Source organism: Antechinus flavipes, chromosome 3 (genome assembly GCF_016432865.1).
Source record: "Antechinus flavipes isolate AdamAnt ecotype Samford, QLD, Australia chromosome 3, AdamAnt_v2, whole genome shotgun sequence".
NCBI lineage: Eukaryota > Metazoa > Chordata > Mammalia > Dasyuromorphia > Dasyuridae > Antechinus > Antechinus flavipes.
Genome location: NC_067400.1, coordinates 343,595,786 through 343,618,850, shown reverse-complemented (window position 1 = coordinate 343,618,850; position 23,065 = coordinate 343,595,786). Strand labels below are relative to the sequence as shown.

Genomic DNA, 23,065 nt, shown 5'->3' with positions numbered 1-23,065 from the left:
ATTTGAAAGAAAAGGCATATCTATACTAAGGAATGTAGTAGATAAATGTTTTAATACCACCTAGTTTCAATAGCATGTGTTCAGAAGGAAAAATCTCATTGGTATTTTATCTTATCTTTTTTTTGTAACCAAAGAATACATACCCATTATTCCATAGTAGATGTTCCATAAATATATGTTAAATTGTTAAATATTCTTAGTCTTGAAGGGAAAATGGAGTCCTCTATTCCTGATTTATATAAAATAATCTTTCTCCCAAGCTTCTATATGCCAGAAGGCATATTAATAAACATTAAATGCAAAGAGCAAACTTAAAAACTCACATCTCCCAGCTAAACATATATTTTGACTTTTAGGATAATACTGAATATGAAACATGAGGAATTCAGAGGTTGCCATAATCTCTTTGACCTTGTCACAAAATGTCTCACACCTTTTTGTTTACTAATTTCATTCAGCAATGATCCAGCCAAAATAAGTTATCATTCCCAGTTCAGTAATAGGGGGATTCATTTGCTAATATACATGAGAAATTTACTTTGTGGAATATTTTGCCCATATTCTTGTAAGATGAATGAGGTATAAACATGATGAGTTATAAAGTAACACATATTGCTCCCTTATCCTCCTTGGCCTAAGGTAATTTAAAAGAAATTATTTTTAAAATTACTTATAGAACTTTTTTTTTTCATTGGGGTTTGGCAAAACATGTTTTGAGTGGAGTGGAGTTAGAGGGTACCATAGAAATCACTAGTTTTGAGAAGCTAAAACTTCATGATACACATATTAGAATTTTAACCATTATAATCCTCCCAACTTTAAATAGAAAATGAATTGCAGTCAAAAATATGTTGTTTTATGGGCTATCCATTCTCTGAATTCTGATGGATTGTAATTTCTAGCCCAAAATGTTGAACTCATTGCTAAATGCTAAATTGTCTAATTTCCATGTTATAAATAAATCTTGGCAATTTCAGCATATAGCAAGCCTCTGAATGTGAGTGTGGGGGGACAGTCTGTGTAGAAAGACATGGGGAGTTTGGGGGCACCAGGGGAGACATATCTTCCTCTTTATGTATCCCGCACATCTTCTAGCAGAGAGTGGAGGAAGACTGACAGCAGAGGCAATTCATGAATAAACAGTTATTGAATGAATGATTGATTGTTATTGCTTGGGGCTCTGTGCTGTCTTGCTGCTTTATTTTGTAACATCCCCTTCTGTTGTATTGCATTGAACAGAGGATAAGATCTGGACTGCCGTGCAGCATAACAACACAGAGCTCACTCGAGTGCGAGGGGCACATCCCAAGAGGCCCTATGTCATGTACTTTAACTACAGCAGCAGCATGGAGCAGCTGGAGGCTATGATCAACAGTGCCGAGTATTGTGAGCAGGAGGCCATTTACCATTGCAAGAAATCTCGTCTACTGAACACCCCCAGTAAGTTCTTTGAATCTTAGTTCTTTCTTTTCTTCGCCATTGTTGGTTGCCCATTTAGACCTTTCAGGATCAGGAAGGAGAATTGTTAAATCTAGGAATTATTTTCCTATGTACCCAAGTCACAGTCCTGATTCTAATATTTACCATCTATGTGATCTTGGTTAAGCCATTTATTGCCTTTGGGTCCTTTCTTCATCTATAAAATAAGGAGGTTAGTCTAGAAAGCCTTTTAAGTTGTTTCTCTCTCAATGTATCACCTTCTGACTTTGAGCACATCATTTAACAGTCCTTCATATTCCTCATTTACCAAATGGGAATAATTATAAATATATAATGTCCCTTTTGGCTCTAAACATTCAAAAGTCTTCCTAGATCTTATGTGATAACTTCTATCAAATTGCTTTGAAATTTTTTAAAGGCTTCCATAAATTCAGGGTAATATTATTTCTATGGCTACTACAAATAGGTAACAAGCTTCCACTCAAATCATTTACTGTCTTCCTTTTCAAGTCAATTTAGGCTTATTTCATCTTATTTTTTTTAATTTAGCAGATTTCAGGAACTAGAAACTGGGATTCATTACCAAAGAATGTAGCGCATTTACTATATTATGGAATATGCAGTGGAAAGCTGACTTCTAATGCTTTGATGTTCCTATTAAAATGATTCTCTATCTCATTATCCCAACCAAGGAATGCATCATGTTGGCCAAATGAAAATCCAACAGTGAATGCCAGCATTCATCATTATTATTTGTCCAGCCCATAACTCTCTTGCTTCTAGGTGTATCAAAAATATTGTAGAGTCCACAATTATCTATCTTAATGTTCATAAATAATTTTTAAGGTATTGTTACTTGTAGAGCATTCTTGATTTGCCTCCTGGGAGAAATAAAAATGTTTACATGACATGGTCTCTACCTTTATGGAGTTTATAATGCAAAAGGCAAATATGACAGAAAGGTAGATAAATAACTATTATTTCAGTATCTGCAATACAAGAATAATGCAGAAAAAAGTGCCTAAGAGCAATGTTAATGAATGGCTTTTGAGTTCAGAAAAGGAGGACATTTCAGTAACTTTCTAGAAAAGATTGTTGAGGCAGGAAAGATTTCTGGAGGAGGTAACTTTTGAGTCAGACTTTAAAGAATAGGCAGGAATTTCATATATACTGATGAGTTATGAAGGGAGAGGTTGAAATAGGTATCATTAAGAAAAATGATAGAGTTGTGAAAGTACAGATGTTGCATGGAGGCCAGTAAACCAATTTGTTATGATTCTGCATGGAGATAAGCAATGGAACATAAAAGTGGAAATTTTTTTTTTTTTTGTGGAGGACCTTAATTGAAAGTAAGAAATAAAAGAAACAAGTATTAAGTTCTTTTTAAAGACTGGCCACTATGATAACCACTTTATAAATATTAGTGCAATAGATCCTCACAATAACTCTGAGACATAGGTACTATTATTATCCCCACTTTACGATTGGGAAAATTGAACAAACAGAAGTTAAATGACTTGTCCAAGGTCACACAACTAGTAACTATCTGAGGCTGCATTTGTTTGAGATCTTCCTGACCCCAGGTTTAGTGCTCCTTCTATAATCCTACTTATCTTCAGGAATCTTAATTTTATCCTGGGAATAACAAGGAAACATTGATTCTTAGGGCAAAAGAGAAATAGGTTCACTTCTACGAATATCTGTGAATCTGTGAATCAGAAAGGAAGTTATAACAGCAAGAGGAAAGAAATAGAGAGACTAATCAATATGTCATAAGCATTTATTAGGTTTTTTGTGTGCCAGGAATTGCAAAGAACAAAGTGAAGTTACTCCTTGCCCTCTAACAGATTATATTCCAATGAGAGATAACATGCACACACGTAAGTATATTTATAAAAAACAGAAAATGAATATTGGATTTTTTTGGGAAGTAGAGTCATAACAGTTGAGGAAGATTAAAAAGATTTAAAAAATTCATATAGAATGTAGTACTTAAGTGGAAATTTGAAGAAAACCAGCAATTCCAAGAATGGGGCATAAGTACAAGAGCACTGAGAAAGTAGATAGAATGCTGTTTATATAACAGTAAGGATAGTTTTGCTATATCATAAAATTTAAGTGGAGAAATTAAGTGTAGACAGTTGAAAAGGTAGAGAGGGGCCAAGATGTGAAGAGATTTAAATTTTAAACAGACAAATTTATATTTGTTTCTGGAAGCAACATGAAGTCACTAGAGTTTATTGAATAAGGCAGTCCCATAATCAGACCTGTTGTAAAGGAAAATCAGTTTAATGGCATGGATGGAGAATAGATTGAAGTAGAGAAAAACTTAAAACAGGAAAGCCAAATAAGAGACTGTTTCAGTAGTCCAGGTGAGAGTTTAGAAGGATTTGAATGATCAAACAACAATTAATGAATATTTATTAAGCATTTACTATGTTTCAAGCACTATACTAAACTCTAGGGACACAAAAAAGAGGCAGAAGATAGTCTCTTGAGAGCAGGGAGGAGACAATTTGTATACAAATATAGACAAAGCACTCTTATATGAGATAAATAGGAAATAATTGTCAGAGAAAAGGTCTGGGAATTAAAAGGACTTTCTGTAGAACGTGAGATTTTAGTGGAGAACTAAAGGATTCAGTAGTTACAATTGGATGAACATTGTAGATATAAAGGGTAGCTAGAAGGAATGTCCAGAAAAGAGAAGTGTTTTTATTCATAAAACTGTCAGGATGCCAATGTCACTGAATTGAAGACTAAGTGGTAAGAAGTAAGATATAAGAATACAGGAAATATAGGAGATGGTTTAAATACCAAAAATGATTTAGCATTTGCTCCTGGAGGCAATAGGGAGCCACTGGAGTTTGTTGAGTGTGTGTGTGTGTATGTGTGTGTATATTTGTGTGTGTATGTGTGTGTGTTTGTGAGAGAGAGCGGGGGGAGGGGAGGGAAGGGAGGGAGGGAAAGAAAGAAGGAAGAAATATTGGACCTGCATTGCAAAAAAATATCACTTTAGTGACTGAATGGTGAATGGACTGGAGTACAGAAGAGACTTGAAGCAGACAGAAAAATAGATAGCTATTGCTAATAATCAAAACTTGAGCTAAAGAGGGACTCCTCTATAGTGCTGACAGTGTCAGAGGAAAGAAGGGGTCATATACAAAAGATATTGCAAAGATGAAATAGACTGTTCTTGGCAAGAGCCTGAATAGGGAAGAAGCAAGAGATAGTAGGCAATCTAGGCAGACTCCTAAATTTCAAACGTAAAGGACTGGGAGAATGGTGGTATAGTCTTTCTAAATATAAAAATAAAAATGAAAGGAGAGGGGTTGAGGAAGAAAGATAATAAATTCTCTTTTGCATAAATTGAATTTAAGATATTTACTGAATATCCAGTTCAAAATGTCTGAAAGACAGTTGGAAATGTGAGATTGGAGGTCAGCAAAGAAACTGGAACAGGAAAAGTAGATTTGAAAATTATTAACCTAGAGATGGTAATGATATCCATGTGAATTGATAAGATTACCAAACAAAATATAGGGAAAGAAATGAAATGGAGGGAGTGGAGAAGAGGGCCTAAGACAGAACTCTGAGAGATGCCTATAGTTAGAAAACATGACGTGGAGAATGATCCAGCAAAGGAAACAGAAGAACGATCAGATAGGTGGCAGAAGGATGGCTGGGTAAAGATATAATAGTGTCTCAAAAGCCTAGGGAGAAGAGGATCTTAAGGAGGAGTGAGAGTAATCAACAATGTTAAAGTCTATAAAAAGGCCAAGGAGAATGATGATTGAGAATAGGTTATTGGATTTGGCAATTAAGTGATCAGCGGTAATTTTAGAATTAGAAGTTTAGGAGGAATAAAAAGGTTAAAAGCTATATTGTAACAAGTTAGAAAGAGAGAGAGGAAGAGAAAAATGGATGCATTTAATGTTAGTGATCTTTTAAAGTAGTTTAGTTACTAAGGGCATTGCTCCAGTGGATATTTAGCTACATATAAGATAGTAGTTATCAAGGAAGTAAGCATGAGGTAATTTTTATTTTCTACATTGGAGAGTCATGGGCAGATTTGTAGAAAAAAGGAACTGAGCCAATCAAGTAAGTTTGAAAATAAGTGAAAGAGTAAGGATGACAGAAGGGACAACATTGAAGGAAATGGAATGGAACAAAATAGGAAGAATGAAATGAGCAGAACCAAAAGAATATTATATACAATAATAGCTATACTGTTTTCAGAACAAAGAGAACAATATATACAGTATCAGTGATATTGTTTTAAGAACAACTTTGAAGAAATATCTTATTTTGATTGATACAAATACTCAAGATAACTATAAAGGACAAGTGAAAAATGTTCTCTGAATACAGAGAAAGAATTGAAAAATAAAAAGATATGAAGAATAATTTTATACAAACACAGACATTCTCACATGTATATACTTGAACATGGAGGTGGTATAGGTATGGGTGATGGCAATATTAAGGTTATGATAATCTTTGCACATGAAACTTAAATGGTGGTTATATGAGTAGAGAAAATAGGATAAATAGGAAAAGATGCCATGGAGAAAGAAATAATAAAATTTGGCAACTGAATGCATATATGAGATAATGAAAAGTTAACATTGACTGATAATAGTAAGATTTTAAACCTTTAAAGCTTGTGTCCTTGAGAATAAGAGGGAAAATTGAAAATTGCAAATGGAAAATAAATACTCAGTCATTTTTAGTCATATCTCACTCTTTGTTATCCTATTTGGGGTTCTCTTGGCATAGAAACTCAAGTGGTTTGCCATTTCCCTCTCCAGTTCATTTTACAGATAAGGAAACTGAGGCAAATGGGGTTAAGTGACTTGTCCAAAATCACACAAGTAGTTTCTGAGACCATATTTGAATTAAGGAAGATGAGTCTTCCTGAATTCAGGACTGGTGCTTTATCAGGTATACCACAAGAAATAGTTCTATTTGGAATATGTGATATTTGTGATGTCTACAATACATCTTGTAATGAACAGGAAAATATATAATAATGTGAAACTAAAATTTAAAGAGATTAAGATATGTAGATCTGGGAGTGACCTTAATAGAGTTTACAATTGAAACCATGTGAGCTGATGAAGTCACCAATTATATAGAGAAAAAAAAAAAGAGGGAAAAGGATAATCCTAGAATCCTAGAGTACAACTATAGTTTTTAGAAATGACTTGGGTATATGCAGTAAAGGAGGCAGATAAGAGGAAAGAGAACCAAGAGAAAATGACACCATGAAAAGTCAGGTAGGACAAAGCATTCAGAAGGAGAGACTATCAATATTGTCGAATGTAATAGAAAAATCATAGAATATGAGGCTATTTGTGTTGGTGATTAGGAGAATGTTGGTTACTTGGTGAGAGTTATTTCAGTTGTTAGGAGATCAGCAGTCTGCCTTCAGTAGATTAGGTAGGGAATGAAAGGAAATGTGAAATTCCAGAGAGTATATGGATTTTTCAAAGAGTGTGGCTGAAAAGAGGAAGAGAAATAAAGGACAATAGCAAGAATAGTAAACTGTGGTGAAGGTTTTTTATTTTTTATTTTTTTATTTTTATTATTATTATTATTTTTAAGAATGAGGGAGTACATAGACATCTTTGTAGGAAGCAGGGAAATAATAAGGATAAATGCATGATTATAGAGAAAAGAGATGATGGTGGGGGAAAGGCAATCTCTTAAAGAATGTGGGAGAGAATGCAAGTAAGTGAATGTGGAGGAGTGAGAAGAGGAGACTTCTCTTCATCAGAAATTAGACTAAGTCAGGAAATGATACTACATGTATTCTTAACTTGGGAGTTCAGAGTGTTCATGAATTTGGGTGAGAAAAAGAAATTTTATTCTTAGTAACTTCTAATCGAAATTTATCATTTCCTTCAATTATTTAAAAACACTTTTCTGAGAAGGGGTAAATAAGTTTCTCCATGTTGCCATAGCATTTCATGACAGAAATTTCAGTTAATAATTTCTGTGGTAGACGGAAATATCAAGGAATTGTGAGATGAGGAAGAGGGAATAAGTGACCTCATTAGATAAAATATGAGGCATAAATCTCACATGAGATTTTTGGGGAGAATGTGTTCTTTGAAGATTGACAATAGAAAAAAATTGGAACAGAAAATGAGATAAAAAGTCAATTAGGGAGGAGTAAAAGTGATGCAGTGGATGTACCCCCAGTCCTGGAGTCAACAAGACCTAAGTTCAAATATGGCCTAACTAACTGTATGACTCTGCTAATGTCACTTAACTCTGTTGAGCAATATTTCTGCTAAGAAAACCCCAAATGGGATCACAAAGAGACAGACATAATTAAATTGACATAACAGTAAAAGGATTATAAGAGCTTAGATGAGATTAGATAATGCAAATTTGTAATATATTTAGTCAGAATAATCAGGATACAACTATCACTATTTTAGTTCAGCAGTTCCTGACAGGCAGAGACAATGCTGGATATAGTTTACATTTAGCAAGATATCAAAAGTGAAAGGGTAAAGAGTCAAGAGGATAAAGAGAAGAAAAAAATAATGGAATTGAACTGTTCCACTACTAAGTGAAATTTGAAAGGAGTAAATCCAAAGCTAGAGTAAAGCCCTGATAAAATAATGATGGATCAAGAAATGCCAAGTTACTGTGGGAAGGAAGAACAGATCGACAGGAGCATATCATAGAGATGGATCTATCAGGAAGCCTTAGCAAGTGACTTAATCTCCATGTGTCCCAAGGAAATCTTTATTGGTTAATCTACTAAATCATTATTTTGTGAATCTCCCTCACTGGGAATTCTCCAGGTATAGAATTTAGATTTTTTGATTATTTGGATATAGAATCTATTTAAATTTTCAGTTGCTCCTATCCATTAAGGATAATCAATTTTACAAATGTACTATCCTCTGACATTGTACTTATAATTTAATTTATCCTAAAAATACTTTGTTTTAAGTTTAATATATTTGTAACATTCTGGTATTCTTGATTCCTTGTTCACCATCTGCTCATCCTTGGGTAATTTTGTCGACTTCTATCACATCCTTTTTTAGTCATCATTTTACTTGGGCATCTTTAGGCATTTCTTTTGCAAAGAAGATCCTTAATTTGCTTATCCTGTCTATGGTAGGCAGTTTGGTCTAGCCTCTAATATAATTCAGAGTACAATATACTTAGTGCATTCCAAGCCTCGTGTGATATTTTGGGACAAGATCTTATCACAACTTTTCTTTTCAATTGGAGATAAAATTTTAAACAACCCTTCTCTTTTAATTTTGCAACTGTGGCTCTGAAAAGTATTTTTTTTGAAGATTTTGTTATATGCTTTCTATTATTTTAGATGGTTCAGTAGCTAGAAGATAGAAACTGGAATCAGGAAGCCCTTAGTTCAAATCCTATTAGCTGCATAATGCTGATTAAGTCACCTTTTTGTGCCTGTGCTCAATTACCTCATCTGTCAAATAGGTATAATGACCTTAACTAATTCATCATATTGTTATGATAACAAAAGGATTAATATGTAAAAGTACTTTGGAATCCTTAAAGTGCTTTGTAAATTCAAATTGTTATTATTTGAAAGCTTATCAATATCAGTCAAAAAGTATTTATTGAAATCATTTCTAGATAAATTAAGCATAGCAAATTTAAATCATGGGGCCATGATGTTTATACTTAAGAATTTTATATTATGGCTTAGTCTGTAAAACAGAAATCATCAAAATGTTTTTTAAAAACCTCTGAGGGAAAATAGTATCAATGTCATTTGAATCATCATTCCAAATCATACATGTGTCTACCTATAGATATGGATCTATCTATATCTATATCTGTCTAGATTGTTTCATTTATTTAATATCATGAGAAAAAATTCCAATACATGAAATTCGTAGGCAATGAAGTTTTTTTTTTCCTTTGAGCATCAAAATAAAGGGGTGTGTGTGAGAAATACTGGTTTAATAATATTTTTCCATTTACATGTAAAGACAGTATTTTAATATTCATTATTTGTAAATTTTTGAGTTCCAAATTTTCTCCTTCCTTCCCTCATCCTTCAAGGAACTGTGTGTGGGTCATGACTCAGTAGACTCTAGATCTATTTGGGTATTTCATTGCTTTCCTGTAGATGAACTTCAGTTCATGGACTTCAGAAACTCTTTTTGATCTACATTTTATCTCCCAACACTATGTCAGACAATTGGAATTCCTGTGTAAAGCAATGTTTGGATTTGTTAGGAATTCCTTTATATGTGCTGGCGATTATTTATGAATAATCTTTGAATGGTACAGGGTTAGCTAAGCATATCTGAGATCCCTCCTTAGTACAGTTCTTATATAATGTATTTTTGCTCAGATTTTGTTGTTATCTTAAGGATTTAGTCTGTCAGAGGAATTTAAAAAATATATTTTTCATATGAGAATATAAAGGTGGGTCTTATATATTCATGCTTATCTTGGGAAATTCTAGTTTGACATGCTTTGCCTAATGACTTGAAGGGTCAAAGCAGGTATAATTTCATGAATTGATTGTCTCTCCTGTACCAATGGCCCTATCAAAATTGAAGAATGGAGAGGAAAAAAAAAGCATAGAAAAAGACTTGAAGAGGCAATAAAAGAAATTTGGAAATGACTTAATTGTTCATTTTAATTTTTTTTTTTATAATTGAATCATATCTTTGAATTCTAGATCTCTTTATCCATCTATCTGTAGATGGATATCTATATCATATATACATATTATATATAATCAATGTTGCATTAAAAACTTTCAAACATTTCTTCATACCTACACATAAGTATATTAAGATCAATATATCCACAAAAGAATTCAGTATCATTTTTTTAAATAAAAATTCTTCTGAACTCTTTACTTATTTGTGAGTACTGCCATACTTAAAGTCATTAATGTCATAACCTTAAAATCACCTTCAATTACCACTCTCCCTCACTCTTCATTTCCAATCAGTTGCCTTGTTTTATTGATTCTACCTCCCAAACATTTATCATATCTATCTCATTCCATCTACTCACAAGATCAACATTTTAAATCATGTCCTCATAATCATTTCTTACTTGAATTATTACAATAATATCCCAATTAGTGTTCTTGACTCAAATATTTATTTCCTTTTTCCATTATGTCCTCCACACTCTTGCCAAAAGTGATTTTCATAAACATATTTAACCATGTAATTCCCCCATTTTCTGTTTCAGTGACTCCCTATGGTATGACATAACATTAAACACAAATTCTTGTTTGCCATATAAAGAATCTCACAATTTGATTCAAACTATTCCAGCCTTAGTATACATCATTCCCCTTTGTACACTTGGTAGTCCAGTTTTATTCACCACCTTGTTACTGTTATTCACATACTTAATATTTCTCTCTCTTTGCCTTTGCAAAGACTGACTTCCATGCCTTCATATTCTCATCTAAGGATTTCCCAAAAAGTTCAAATTAACTAGGATCATCTACATGAAAATTTTCCCAATTACACCACCTGCTAGTACCGCCTCATGAAATTAATTTGCACACACATATTTCATACATGTATACAATCACATACATTTGTGTGTATATATATACACACATATTCCACATCTATAGCTATACAAATGCCATTTTTATTTTTTCATTCCCTGTGCTTAGTAACCATAGTAGGTGGTTAATAAATGCTTATTTATCAGTTGATTGATAGAACAGGAATGTAAATGATGCCCTTAATTTTACTAAAGATTAAATAGTATAACTGAAGTTAAGCCCTCATCTGTTAATAAATCAGTAAGGAGCCTTTACTTCAGTGGACTAATAATTTGTAATAAGCAACAAAGTATTATTTTGGTCTCTGTTTCTAATTTGGTTCATCACTTGTAAAGCATTCCCATGGTGATTCCCTGTAGAGATACTATGTCTAAACCCCAGGTGATCACTCAGCAGGACTCTCTCCTCTGGTTTTGATTAAATTCGTTTAGCAGGACTGGAAAAGAAAAGAAAGGAAAGATAGTATGAAATCTTAGGGTAGTTTCATGCTGTGTGCGTGTGTGTGTGTGTGTGTGTGTGTGTGTGTGTGTGTATGATTTTATTTACTTAGGAATTGAACCATGACATTGTCATTTTCTGATAGTTTCCTTTGATATTCTAACTTAGAGGCACTAAGTGCCAGTTGGACAAAATCTGTCTTCTCTCCCTTTGAAGTTTTCTCACTGAACCTCAAAGAATGAAAAGAATGGAAAAGGCAAGAACTTGTGTTTTCCTTACCCATCTTCCATTTCCTATTCTTCTTAATTACATTTGCCACCTCTTATTCATAGCTCTACTCACAGCCTAAGACCACAGTCTTCCCAGAAATATCCAACTTACACAAAAGACATGGCAAATGAATAATCAAAATAACAAAATTCTACAATGCATTATCACCTGCATAGTTTGAAGAGAGGCTTCCAATGAGAAGGCATTACCTAACATATCCCAGGATACTTCTCTCATATGCCAGCATAATAATGAGAATTGTACCTGAGGATATGGTCCTGCTGATGGCTTCTGTGAAACCATGAATTGAAATGAAATGCAGTTTGTGCCCACACATGGTTGGTACATATTTAGAAAACAAACAAAAAAAATTCTAAATAGAAACTGGAAGACAGATCATCCTGAAGAAGCCCTAAGCATTTATAGCCTGATAGGATTTTTATCTGAAGAGGAACTCAGAGATCATCTCTTCTAATTTTCTCATTTTATAAAGGAAGAAACCAAGGCCTAGATTTTGAAGGAACTTGCTCAAAGTTGCCTTGGCATTAAGAAGCAGAACCAGGATGCAAACTCATGTCTTCTTAGTACAAATCTAGAATTCTTTTCATTATTCATGATACTTAAATTTAATTTCATATACTTGATCTTAGAAGTAGAAAAATGTTAAGTTAGTCCTATGTATAAGCAGATTAAACTGCTGCCTATTGATATTTCCAGAAGCACTGAAAGACTCACTCCAAAACATTTCCTACTTCTACTTGTCATAATCATCAATAAACATTTATCAAACACTTACTATGTCCTAGTCACTTTGTTAAATGCCTGGAATTTCTGCCATCCCATGTTGAACTTTTGGGATAAACTAAAAGACACGATGGATAGAGCACTGAATCTGGAATCAGGAAGATCTGACCATATCTTGTATGAGACAATAATTGTGCATGTATGTTATTCTCTCCTGTTGCTTAATCCTATTGCTTCAGTTTCTTCATCTGTAAAATGAGTTAGAGAAGGAAATGGCAAACCATTTTAGAACCTTTGTTAAGAAAACCCAAAATAGGGTACTGTAAAGACAAATAAAACTGAATTAACTGAAAACAACAATGATAACAACAACAATAACAGCAATTACAACAAAAATAGAAAGTGACCATATACTATTGTTTTTTTTTTTTTTTTTAATTCTGGAGAGGTTAAAAAAAAAAAAAAAAGACCCATTATCACTCCTTGAAGTAAAAATACTAATATACTTTTATCAGAATAGTTTTATTTAAGTATCCAGAATGGAAGGAAATGGGGAAGCACAAAATTAGGAACTTTTTGATGGGGAAAGGGGAAGTGATATAAATATTGGCTCTAGGAAACTATATCCAAGTAGGGTACTACACAGAGAGGAATTAAAACTGTACAGAGATAAGCATTAGATACTGAATTGGAATATTTTATGTCCAGGGATGTAGGGATATTTGTGTGTGTTCATATATTTTGCTCAGGACTAGTCCTTTAGATGTTTCCATGCATATTTATATGTCAGTCTTTCAAAAAGCATTAATTAATATTTTCCAGGAATACTGTGGTAGGAAGTCCTTAAGATACAGAGGCAAAAACAATGCACAAAAACAGTCCTTGTTCTCAAGTAGCTCACAGGCTAAAGTTGGGAAGATGATACTGTGTAGAGAGCTATGTAAAAGTAAGAGATAGACTATACACATATCTGTCTCTACTCTTTTTTTTCCCCTTCTACATGTACACAGCTTAATTTCCCTATTGATATAGATATATTTGTAGATATATGTGAATATATATTTAACCTGTATATTATTAGACCAAGCTATTGGTAATTGAGGCTGCATTGATTTAGATTTTCTGATGGTTTTGAAAAAGAGTGGGCTTTAATTCAATTTCTAAAACAAACATTATGCAGAATGACCAAGCATGAATAGCAATCAATAGACAACTGGCTTCAAAGCCAAGAAAACTCAGGTTTAAGTTCTATTTCTTAAACAGACTGGTTATGTGATCCTGGGACTGCCACTTAACCTATCTGTGCCACAGACAACTCTCTAAGAATGAGTGAAATAGGTATAAGCATTTGTAAAGTGTTTACTTAAATGGGAATTCTCCATGCCAGGGAAATCAGAGATCCATTTCTTATTTCCTTTATCTCTCTATTTGCTGAACAAACTGCTAATATGAGCAATAATTTTTAAAAAAGCTTATTAGAAATTAATCTCAAGTAGGTATACGCACTTTCAATGGACCCATTTACTATTTTTATTTTTTATTAAAGCTTTTTATTTACAAAACATATGCATGGATAATTTTTCAACATTGAATCTTGCAAAGCCATCTGTTCCAAATTATCCCTTCTTTTCCCCCACTCCTTCCCCTAGATGGCAGGTAGTCCAAAACATGTTAAATGTGTTAAAATATATGTTAAATGCAATATATTTTTACATATTTATACAATTATCTTGCTGCACAAGAAAAATTGGATCAAGAAGGAAAAAAAAACTGGAAAAGAAAACAAAATGCAAGCAAACAACAACAGAAAGAGTAAAAATGCTATATTGTGGTCCATACTCAACTCCCATGGTCCTCTCTTTGGATATAGATGGCTCTCTTTATCACTGAACAAGTGGAATTAGTTTAAATCATCTCATTATTGAAAAAAGCTGCGTCCATCAGAATTGATCATTGTATAGTCTTGTTGTTGCCATATATAATGATCTCTTGGTTCTGCTCATTTCACTTACCATCAGTTCATGTACGTTTTTCCAGACCTCTCAGAAATCATCCTGCTGGGCATTTCTTACAGAACAATAATATTCAGTTATGGATTATTTCTACTAGTTTTTTAGTTGATTCTCTAGGGTTCGCTAAGTATAACTTCATATATCAAAGAGTGATAATTTAGTTTACTCATTTCCTGCTCTAATTCCTTTAATCTCTTTTTCTTCTCATTGCCAAAGATAGCATTTATAATACAATATTGAACAGTAATGGTGAAAGTTGGCAACCTTGTTTCACCCCTGATCTTACTGGGAATAGTTTATCTCCATTACATATGATGCTAGCTGATGGTTTCAAATAAATGCTACTGACTATTTTAAGGAAAAATCAATTTATTCCTATACTCTTTAGTGTTTTTAATAGGAATGGATGTTGGATTTTATCATAAGCTTTTTCTGCATCTATTGAGGTAATCATGTGGTTTTTGTTAATTTGGTTATTCATAAAATTATTGGTGCTAAAAGTTTTCCTAATATTGAATCAGCCCTGCATTCCTGGTATATATCCTATGTGATCATGGTGTATTATCCTGTGGATGCTTTTTTTATATGTATGTATGTATGTACATACATTTTTGTATGTAGCTTTTTTGCTAATATTTTATTCAAGATTTTTGCATTAGTTTCATTAGGAGATTCCTCTATAATTTTCTTTCTGTGTTTTTGTTCTACCTGGTTTAGGTATCAGTACCATGCCTGTGTCATAAAATGAATTAGGTAGGTGTCCTTTATTCCCTGTTTTTTTTCAAATAGTTTTTTATAATATTGGATTTAGTTGTTCTTTAAATGTTTGGTGGAGCTCACATGTAAATCTATCTGGTCCTGGGGATTTTTTCTTAGGGAGTTGATTAATAGGTTGTTATATTTCTCTTTCTGAAATAGGATTATTTAAGTAATTTATTTCCTCTTCTGTTAATCTGGGCAATTTATATTTTTGTAGGTATTCCTTCATTTTGCTTAGATTATCAAATTTATTGACATAAAGTTGGGCAAAATAAATCCTAATTATTGCTCTAATTTCCTCTTTATTGGTGGAAAGTTTTTCCTTTTCATTTTTGAGACTAATAATTTGATTTTCCTCTTTCCTTTTTCTAATCAAATTAACAAACACTTATCTATTTTATTTTTTTTCATAAAACCAAATCTTAATTTTATTTATTAATTCAATAGTTTTTTTTTTTTTTACTTTCAATTTTATTAATCTTTACTTTCATTTTTAGAATTTCAAGTTTGGCATCTGATTGGGTTTTTTAATTTGTTCTTTTTCTAGCTTTTTCAATTGCAAGCCCAATTCATTGATTTTCTCTTTCTCTATTTTATGCAAGTAAGCATCTAGAGATATAAAATTCCCACTTATTACCACTTTAACTGCATCCCACAAATTTTGGTATGTTGTCTTTTTATTGTCATTCTCTTGGATGAAATTATTGATTGTGTCTATGATTTGCTGTTTCATCCATTCATTCTTTAAAATGAGATTATTTAGTTTCCAATTACTTTTTGATCTATTTTCCCCCTGGCCTTTTATTGAAAGTAATTTTTATTGCATTGTGATCTGAAAAAAAATGCCTTTACTATTTCTGCCTTTCTGCATTTGATTTTGAAGTCTTTATGTGCTAATATATGGTCAATTTTTGTATAAGTTCCATGAACTGCTGAGAAGAAAGTGTACTCCTCTCTATCTCCATTCAATTTTCTCCAAAGATTTATCATACCTAACTTTTCCAGTATTCTATTTACCTCTTTAACTTTTTTATTATTTATGTTGTGGTTTGATTTATGTAGTTCTGAGAGAGCAAGGTTGAAATCTCTGTTTCTGATTCTGTTGTCTGTTTCTTCTTGCAACTCTCATAACTTTATCTTTAGGAATTTAAATGCTATACCACTTGGTGCATGTATGTTTTATTATTATCTGTGGTACCTATTAGCAAGATATAGTTTCCTTCTTTAACTCTTTTAATTAGATCAATTTTTGCTTCTGTTTGATCTGCTTTTTTTTTTTTTTACTTCACCTGAAGCATAATAGATTCTGCTCCAGCCTTTTACCTTTACTCTGTATGTTTCATTCTGCTTTAGATGTGTTTCTTGTAAACAACATATTGTAGGATTTTGACTTTTAATTCAATCTGCTATCTGCTTACGCTTCATGGAAGAGTTCACCCCATTCACATTTATGTTTAAACATACAAATTCTATATTTCCTACCATCTTATTAACACCAAATTATACTTTTCTCTTTCCTTTTCCCCTTTCTCTCCTCCCTAGTATTTTACTTATGAACATTACTTGCTTCAAGGATTCCTCCCCTTTTCTTATACTTTCCCCTATTATTTCTGTGTTCCCTTCTATTTACAATGGACCCATTAGCTTGCAAACAATTACCATTATTGATGGTAATAAAATAATTTATTCAAACCTTTTTCCTGGAAGCCAGTTTTCTAAGGACTTCTGCTCAATAATTCTTTATTGCTTCCAATTATTCTAAAAAACCTGAAAGTAATAAAATTATTTTCTTATATAAAAATTTGAGATGTTATTTTCCCCAATAAATCTAAACTGGCAAAATATATTTTTCCTCTACCTCCCCCGTCTTTCACTTACCCTCTTCCCTCTCCTATAATTATACATATAACTATACATATGTTCATGTGTAAATACAATTAATGCAAATACATATGTCTCATAAAACATGCAGGTTATATTTCTATAGGTGAGTATTTTATAGTTAGGCAAATTTAAGTTGATCATTTGCTCAAAGTGACCCAACTAGAAATGGTAGATATGGGATTAAAATCCACATATCTTGATTTCTAATCCTGTTTCTTTTTCCTGTTATACTATGCTATATCTCCATCAAGTATTTATTTTTTGGTGACTACAGTATGTGTCTGTGTGTGTGTGTGTGTGTGTGTGTGTGTGTGTGTGTGTTTGTGTGCAGGTATGTATGAGCACAGATTATGTATGAATGACTGCATGTTTCTGTGAATTTTGCAGAAAGAAAGCAACAACAACTACAACAACAATTTATGTTTAAACATACTAATTCTATATTTCCTACCATCTTATTAACACCAAATTATACTTTTCTCTTTCCTTTTCCCCTTTCCTCCCTAGTATTTTACTTATGAACATTACTTGCTTCAAGGATTCCTCCCCTTTTCTTATACTTTCCCCTATTATTTCTGTGTTCCCTTCTATTTACAATGGACCCATTAGCTTGCAAACAATTTTCCAGAAAGCAAAATTCATTTCCAGAAAGCAAAATATCTAATCTGTGAATTTTGTTGAGAAGAGGATAATGGATGGAACATCAAAAACACTGTGTTTTGTATCTTTAATTAGATCTGAGAGTGAATAACATTAGGGAGATTGTCAATTATTTAACTCTCAGAAAGTTATGCTGTTTTTAACATCCTGATGAAAGGAGAGGCCAAAATGAACAAAGTCTACATCTCCATATGACCCCAAATGTGGGAAATGTAAACAGTACTGGGAATCTTTTTAATTGTTATGATATTTTACAATGGTTTTTGGAAACTGGACTTAAATTTTTAAAAATGCTTCAACTCATGATTTCCATAGTGCCCATGAAGTACCCAGGATATTAAATAAGAATAAAAAAAACTTAATAGGAATAAAATTAGTGAATTCTAAAACTAAAATTAGTATATGAAAGCCACTTTATTAAATGTACCAATAACTCATCCTCAGTATTTTACAATAGACATGATGTCCAAATAAAAAGTGATAGACAAACCATCAAGGCATATCTTAATTAAATTAACAATATGTATATTTGGGGATAAGGTACAGGGGTAGACAAGAGTGTTGTTCAAATTTAGGAAAGGAAATGTGCTTAACACCAAATGAATACCTGTTTACTCAATGATTATGAACATTATGATAAAGGGTTGATTGTATAGGTAACAATTCTCAGTTCCTCCTTACTTTGTGAGTAAGGACATGACATGAAAGGACTCTGACATTAAAAAATATTAGTAATTATAACAATTCATTGGGGAGAAATGTACATACAATCATATTTCATTTTGTTGTACTTCATTTTTTGTTACTCTTTGAAGAGGTTTTTTTTTTTTTGTTGTTGTTGTTTTTACAAATTGAAGATTTGTGACAACTCTGTGAAAATCTATTGGTACCATTTTTCTAATAGCATGTTCTCACATCATGTCTGTGTCACATTTTCATAGTTGTTAGAATATTTCCAACTTTTTCATTATTATTTTATCTGTTATGGTGATCTATGATCATCGATTTTTGATAAATCTATAGTTATTTAGGGGAGGCTCCACAACTTGAGCCTATATAATCTGGCAAACTTAATCAATAAATATATGTGTTCTGACTGTTCCACTGACCAACCATTTCCTTTCTCTCACCTTTTCTTTGTACCTCCCTATTCTTGGAATACAACAATATTGAAATTAGATTAGTTAATAACCCTACAGTGATCTGTAAAGATTTAAGTGAAAGGCAGAATCAATCGATTTGACAAACTTCATTGCTGTCTTATTTTAAGAAATTGCCATAGCAACCCCAACCTTTAGCAACCATCACACTGATCAGTCGGCAGTCATCAAAATTAAGACAAAACTCTCCCAAATGGCAAAAAGATTACAATTCACTGAAGACTTAGTTGATGGTTAGAAAAATTCTGCTAATATGCAGAGGAGGCCTTCCTTCCAGTCTTTAAAACATGATCATTTTATTACCTTAAATTTACATGGTCCTTAATATTTTAAAATTACTTTCATCCCCAGTTTATCATTTATACTCCTCGTAACAACATTGTATATAGTTTTTTTGAGGCTATTACATATCACCTCAATAACCAGGAGACAGCAAGCCCAACTTTTATCATGGCAACAAAATTAATAAATCCCACTTAGCTCCATGGATTATACCAAGCGAAACACTGCTATGTTAAACATAAATACAGCAACTGACCTATGCAGTTATCTTTTCTCCCTACTCCTCACTAACTCCAGTGTAAAATTCATCCAGTTCCCTCAGAGAGCACTCTGTCAGATCTGTAGAGTACCAAGCAACAGAAAATAACAGTATCAATAATAGCTTCACTTCTATGGTTTTATACTTATACAGTCTCTGTTTCTGAGGTATTGCCTTTGTTACTCCTCCCATCTTTTTAATACAAAAATAATATCTGATGCTTTATGTCTCTGGGAATCAAACATGGTTGAGAGGGTGAAAGAGAGGTCTGTCTTGAAGTTTTTCACATGACACACAAATATATGACCTATTTACATGAATTTTACAGGACTCTCTTAAACACGTGGTTTTATTGGATGGCCCCTTTGAATAGTGAATACTTTTAGGAAATTTGGAAATGTAATAAGTAAGCCAAAATGTCAAAATATATTTGGTTTTAAAACATGCAAACATTTACTTCTTTATTTGAAGAATTCTCTAGGGAGATATATTTCTTATAGCCGCAGTTATGATCAAAATGAAAACCTGATTTGAATAATTTGTTTTAAATATGAAATTGTCATTATACAATTATGTGCCTACATTCTGTAAGGTATAATGGGATAGAATGTTTCCTTCAAAGTGAGAAAGATAGGGATAAAAGTTCTATCTCTGACATATTCTAACTATGTGACTTTGGACAGCTCATTGAATTTCTCAGTGTCCCAGACACTTCTTTAAGATTATGTTTCACAAAGCCTGACAATCTTAATTGGTTAAAGGAAGTTCCCAAATACCATTATCTTATGCCAATAAAATAAGTATAGAATACACACACATGCACACACACACACACACACACACACACACACACACACACACACAAGGAGGAATAAAGATTTCATTGGCCTGAGCTATTCTTTGTCTTTCTGACCTAATTTAAAATAACAAGAATGGTGGCAATAATTGAACAGGATGAAATTTGAAAAAATAATAGTAATTATAACAATTTATGATAGTATTTTAAATCTTAATAGTTTTCAACATATTTTCACATATATTATCTCATTTGATCATTAAAAAAATCATTGGATAAGCTGGCAAATATTGCATCCCATATTTACAGGTTAGAAAACTAAACATAAATGGAGTGAAAAGACTTTTGCAAAGCCTTGCAATAAATAAATAAATGAATAAGAGAATCAAATAGAGGCCATTTCATGTAATGTAATTTACCTTATTTTGCTTTACCCCATTTCCTCTTTTCCATGTACCATGCACTTTTTTACTCCTTAATTGTTTTCTATATAACATCAAAGTCAACTAATGCCCACCTCATCTGTCTATGCATACCCCTTATAATTTCCTTAAAAGAGATACAATTCTCAAGAGTTGTAACTACTATCTTCCTGTTTAGGATCCTAAACATTTTAAATTTATTGAATAATGTGTTTTTTTCTTTCCTGTTTATTTTTTATGCTTTTTTTGAGCCTTTTATTTGAAGGTAAAATTTCTGTTCAGATCTGTTCTTTTTTCAAATAGAAACTTTTAAAGTCTATTATTTTATTGATTATACTTTTTTTTCCTGAAAGGTTATGTTGATTTTTTTCTGTGTAGTTAATTTTTTGTTATTATTCAAGCTCCATTACCTTCTGGAATATCATATTCCAAGCCTTCCAGTCCTTTAATGTAGAAGCCGTTAAATTCTATGTAATTCTGATTATGGCTCCTAAATATTTGGCTTATTTCTTTCTAGCATTTATAGTATTTTCTTCTTGAATTGATAATTCTGGAATTTGGCTACAATTCTCCTTGGAGTTTTAATTTTGGGATCTTTCAGGAAGTGATTCAGGAGTGGATTCTTTGAACATTTTACAATCTGGTTCTAGGATATCAAGGGAGTTTCCCTTGATCATTCCTGAAAAGATAGTATATTCTCTCTCTCTCTCTCTCTCTCTCTCTCTCTCTCTCCTCTCTCTCTCTCTCTCTCTCTCTCTCTCTCTCTCTCTCTCCTCTCTCTCTCTCTCTCTCTCTCTCTCTCTCTCTCTCTCTCTCTCTCTCTCTCATCATGGCTTCTTTTAAGTAGTCCAATAATCCTTAAAATTCTTTCTCCTGAATCTATTTTCCAAGTCAGTTGCTTTTCCAGTGATATATTTTATCTTTTCTTTTCTTTTTTCATCCTTTTGACTTTGTTTGATGGATTCTTAATGTCACATAAAGTCATTAGCTTCAACTTGCTCAATTCAAAATTTTTAAGGAATTACTTTCTTCAGTGAGCTTTTGTACCTTCTTTTCTTTGAGTGCAATTCTACTTTAAAAGAGTTGTTTTCTTCAGTGGGTTTCCCCCAAAATTTTGTGAATAATTCTATTTTTTAAGGAATTGTTTCTTTCCTTTTCCAAGCTGTTTTCTCTCTCTCTCTCTCTCTCTCTCTCTCTCTCTCTCTTTCTTTCTCTCTCTCTCTTTTATAATTCTCCTGCATAAGTCTCATTTGTTTTCCCAATTTTTTTCTGCCATTTTTACTTGTTTTTTTAAAAAAAAAATTTTGAGTTCTTCCAAGAGGACTTTTTTGGACTTGAGATCAAATGATATTTCCCTTTGAAGCTTCACACATAGGTATCTTGACAGTGCTGTCCTCTGAGTTTGTGTTTTAATCTTTCTTGTCACCATAGTAGGTTTCTCTGGGCTCTCTCTCCTTTTTTTCCCGTATTTTAAAAAGTTGAGTTCTGCTCCTGAAACACAGGAGACATTGTTCCAAGCTTCTTGTTCCATGAACCAGGGAACTGACCCCTAACTTTCCACACTATGGCCTCAAGTATTTGTGGCTTGTCCACTGCACTGGGGTGATCCAGTTTTATTATGCCTCTTGTGTCGGGTTTCTAGAGCTGGCAATTTGTCTTCTACACTGATGGTGGAGGTCTTACAAATGGCCTGTTATATACCACCATCTGCTGAGCCAGAATGCAGGGACTTTGTTTGCTGATCTGTGTTATGGCTAAGAGCCTTCACAAGCTTGCCTGGATACTGTCCTGGGCTGTGCTTCCCTTTTACATAGGGGAGTGAAACAGACTTTTCCTGAAATCTTTCTAATTTATCTTAAGCTGGAAATTTTTTTCACTTCATCTTTTTGTGGGTTCTGCCAATCCAGATTCTGTTTAGAGGCTTGATTAATGTTTTCTAAGGGAATCTGGGGTAGTTTAGACAACTTCCTGGCTTCTCTCTTCATTCTGAGCTTATTTTTTCACTTAAGTTGTCTTATTGGAATGATTCAAAATTTTTCCTTATTGTTGACTAAACTCAATTACATAGGAAGACATAGGTCTAATTTGAAAATGGAATTCATTCAGTAATAGACTAGAAAGTGTGGCTAAGTTTAATTTCAAATATACAGAGACCGAGTGTATTCTATCAGCTCCAAATTCTTTCCTAAATAATGTTTTTTATTTCTTATATTTTATAGGCAGCCTGCATTCAGTAAATGTAAGATAGTATATATAGTCTAAGCCAGGAAAATAATTTTAGATTGTATGTGTAATCTCTAAAATTTTCAGTCTTGATGTCTGCTTTAAGTAGAAAATGTGTCATAGTAAAAATTTTTAATTATAACTTCTTAACTTTAAA

At 32.6% G+C, this 23,065-nt stretch overlaps 1 protein-coding gene across 1 annotated transcript in view; it reads left to right on the top strand.

The window, feature by feature from the left end:
* The window catches only part of CNTNAP5 (contactin associated protein family member 5), a 913,682-nt gene that overhangs the window by 603,041 nt on the left and 287,576 nt on the right, over positions 1-23,065 (top strand). The window contains exon 13 of the mRNA XM_051985717.1: positions 1,240-1,440. Within this exon, the coding sequence (XP_051841677.1) occupies positions 1,240-1,440 (201 nt within the window). The remainder of the gene's footprint in view (positions 1-1,239; positions 1,441-23,065) is intronic.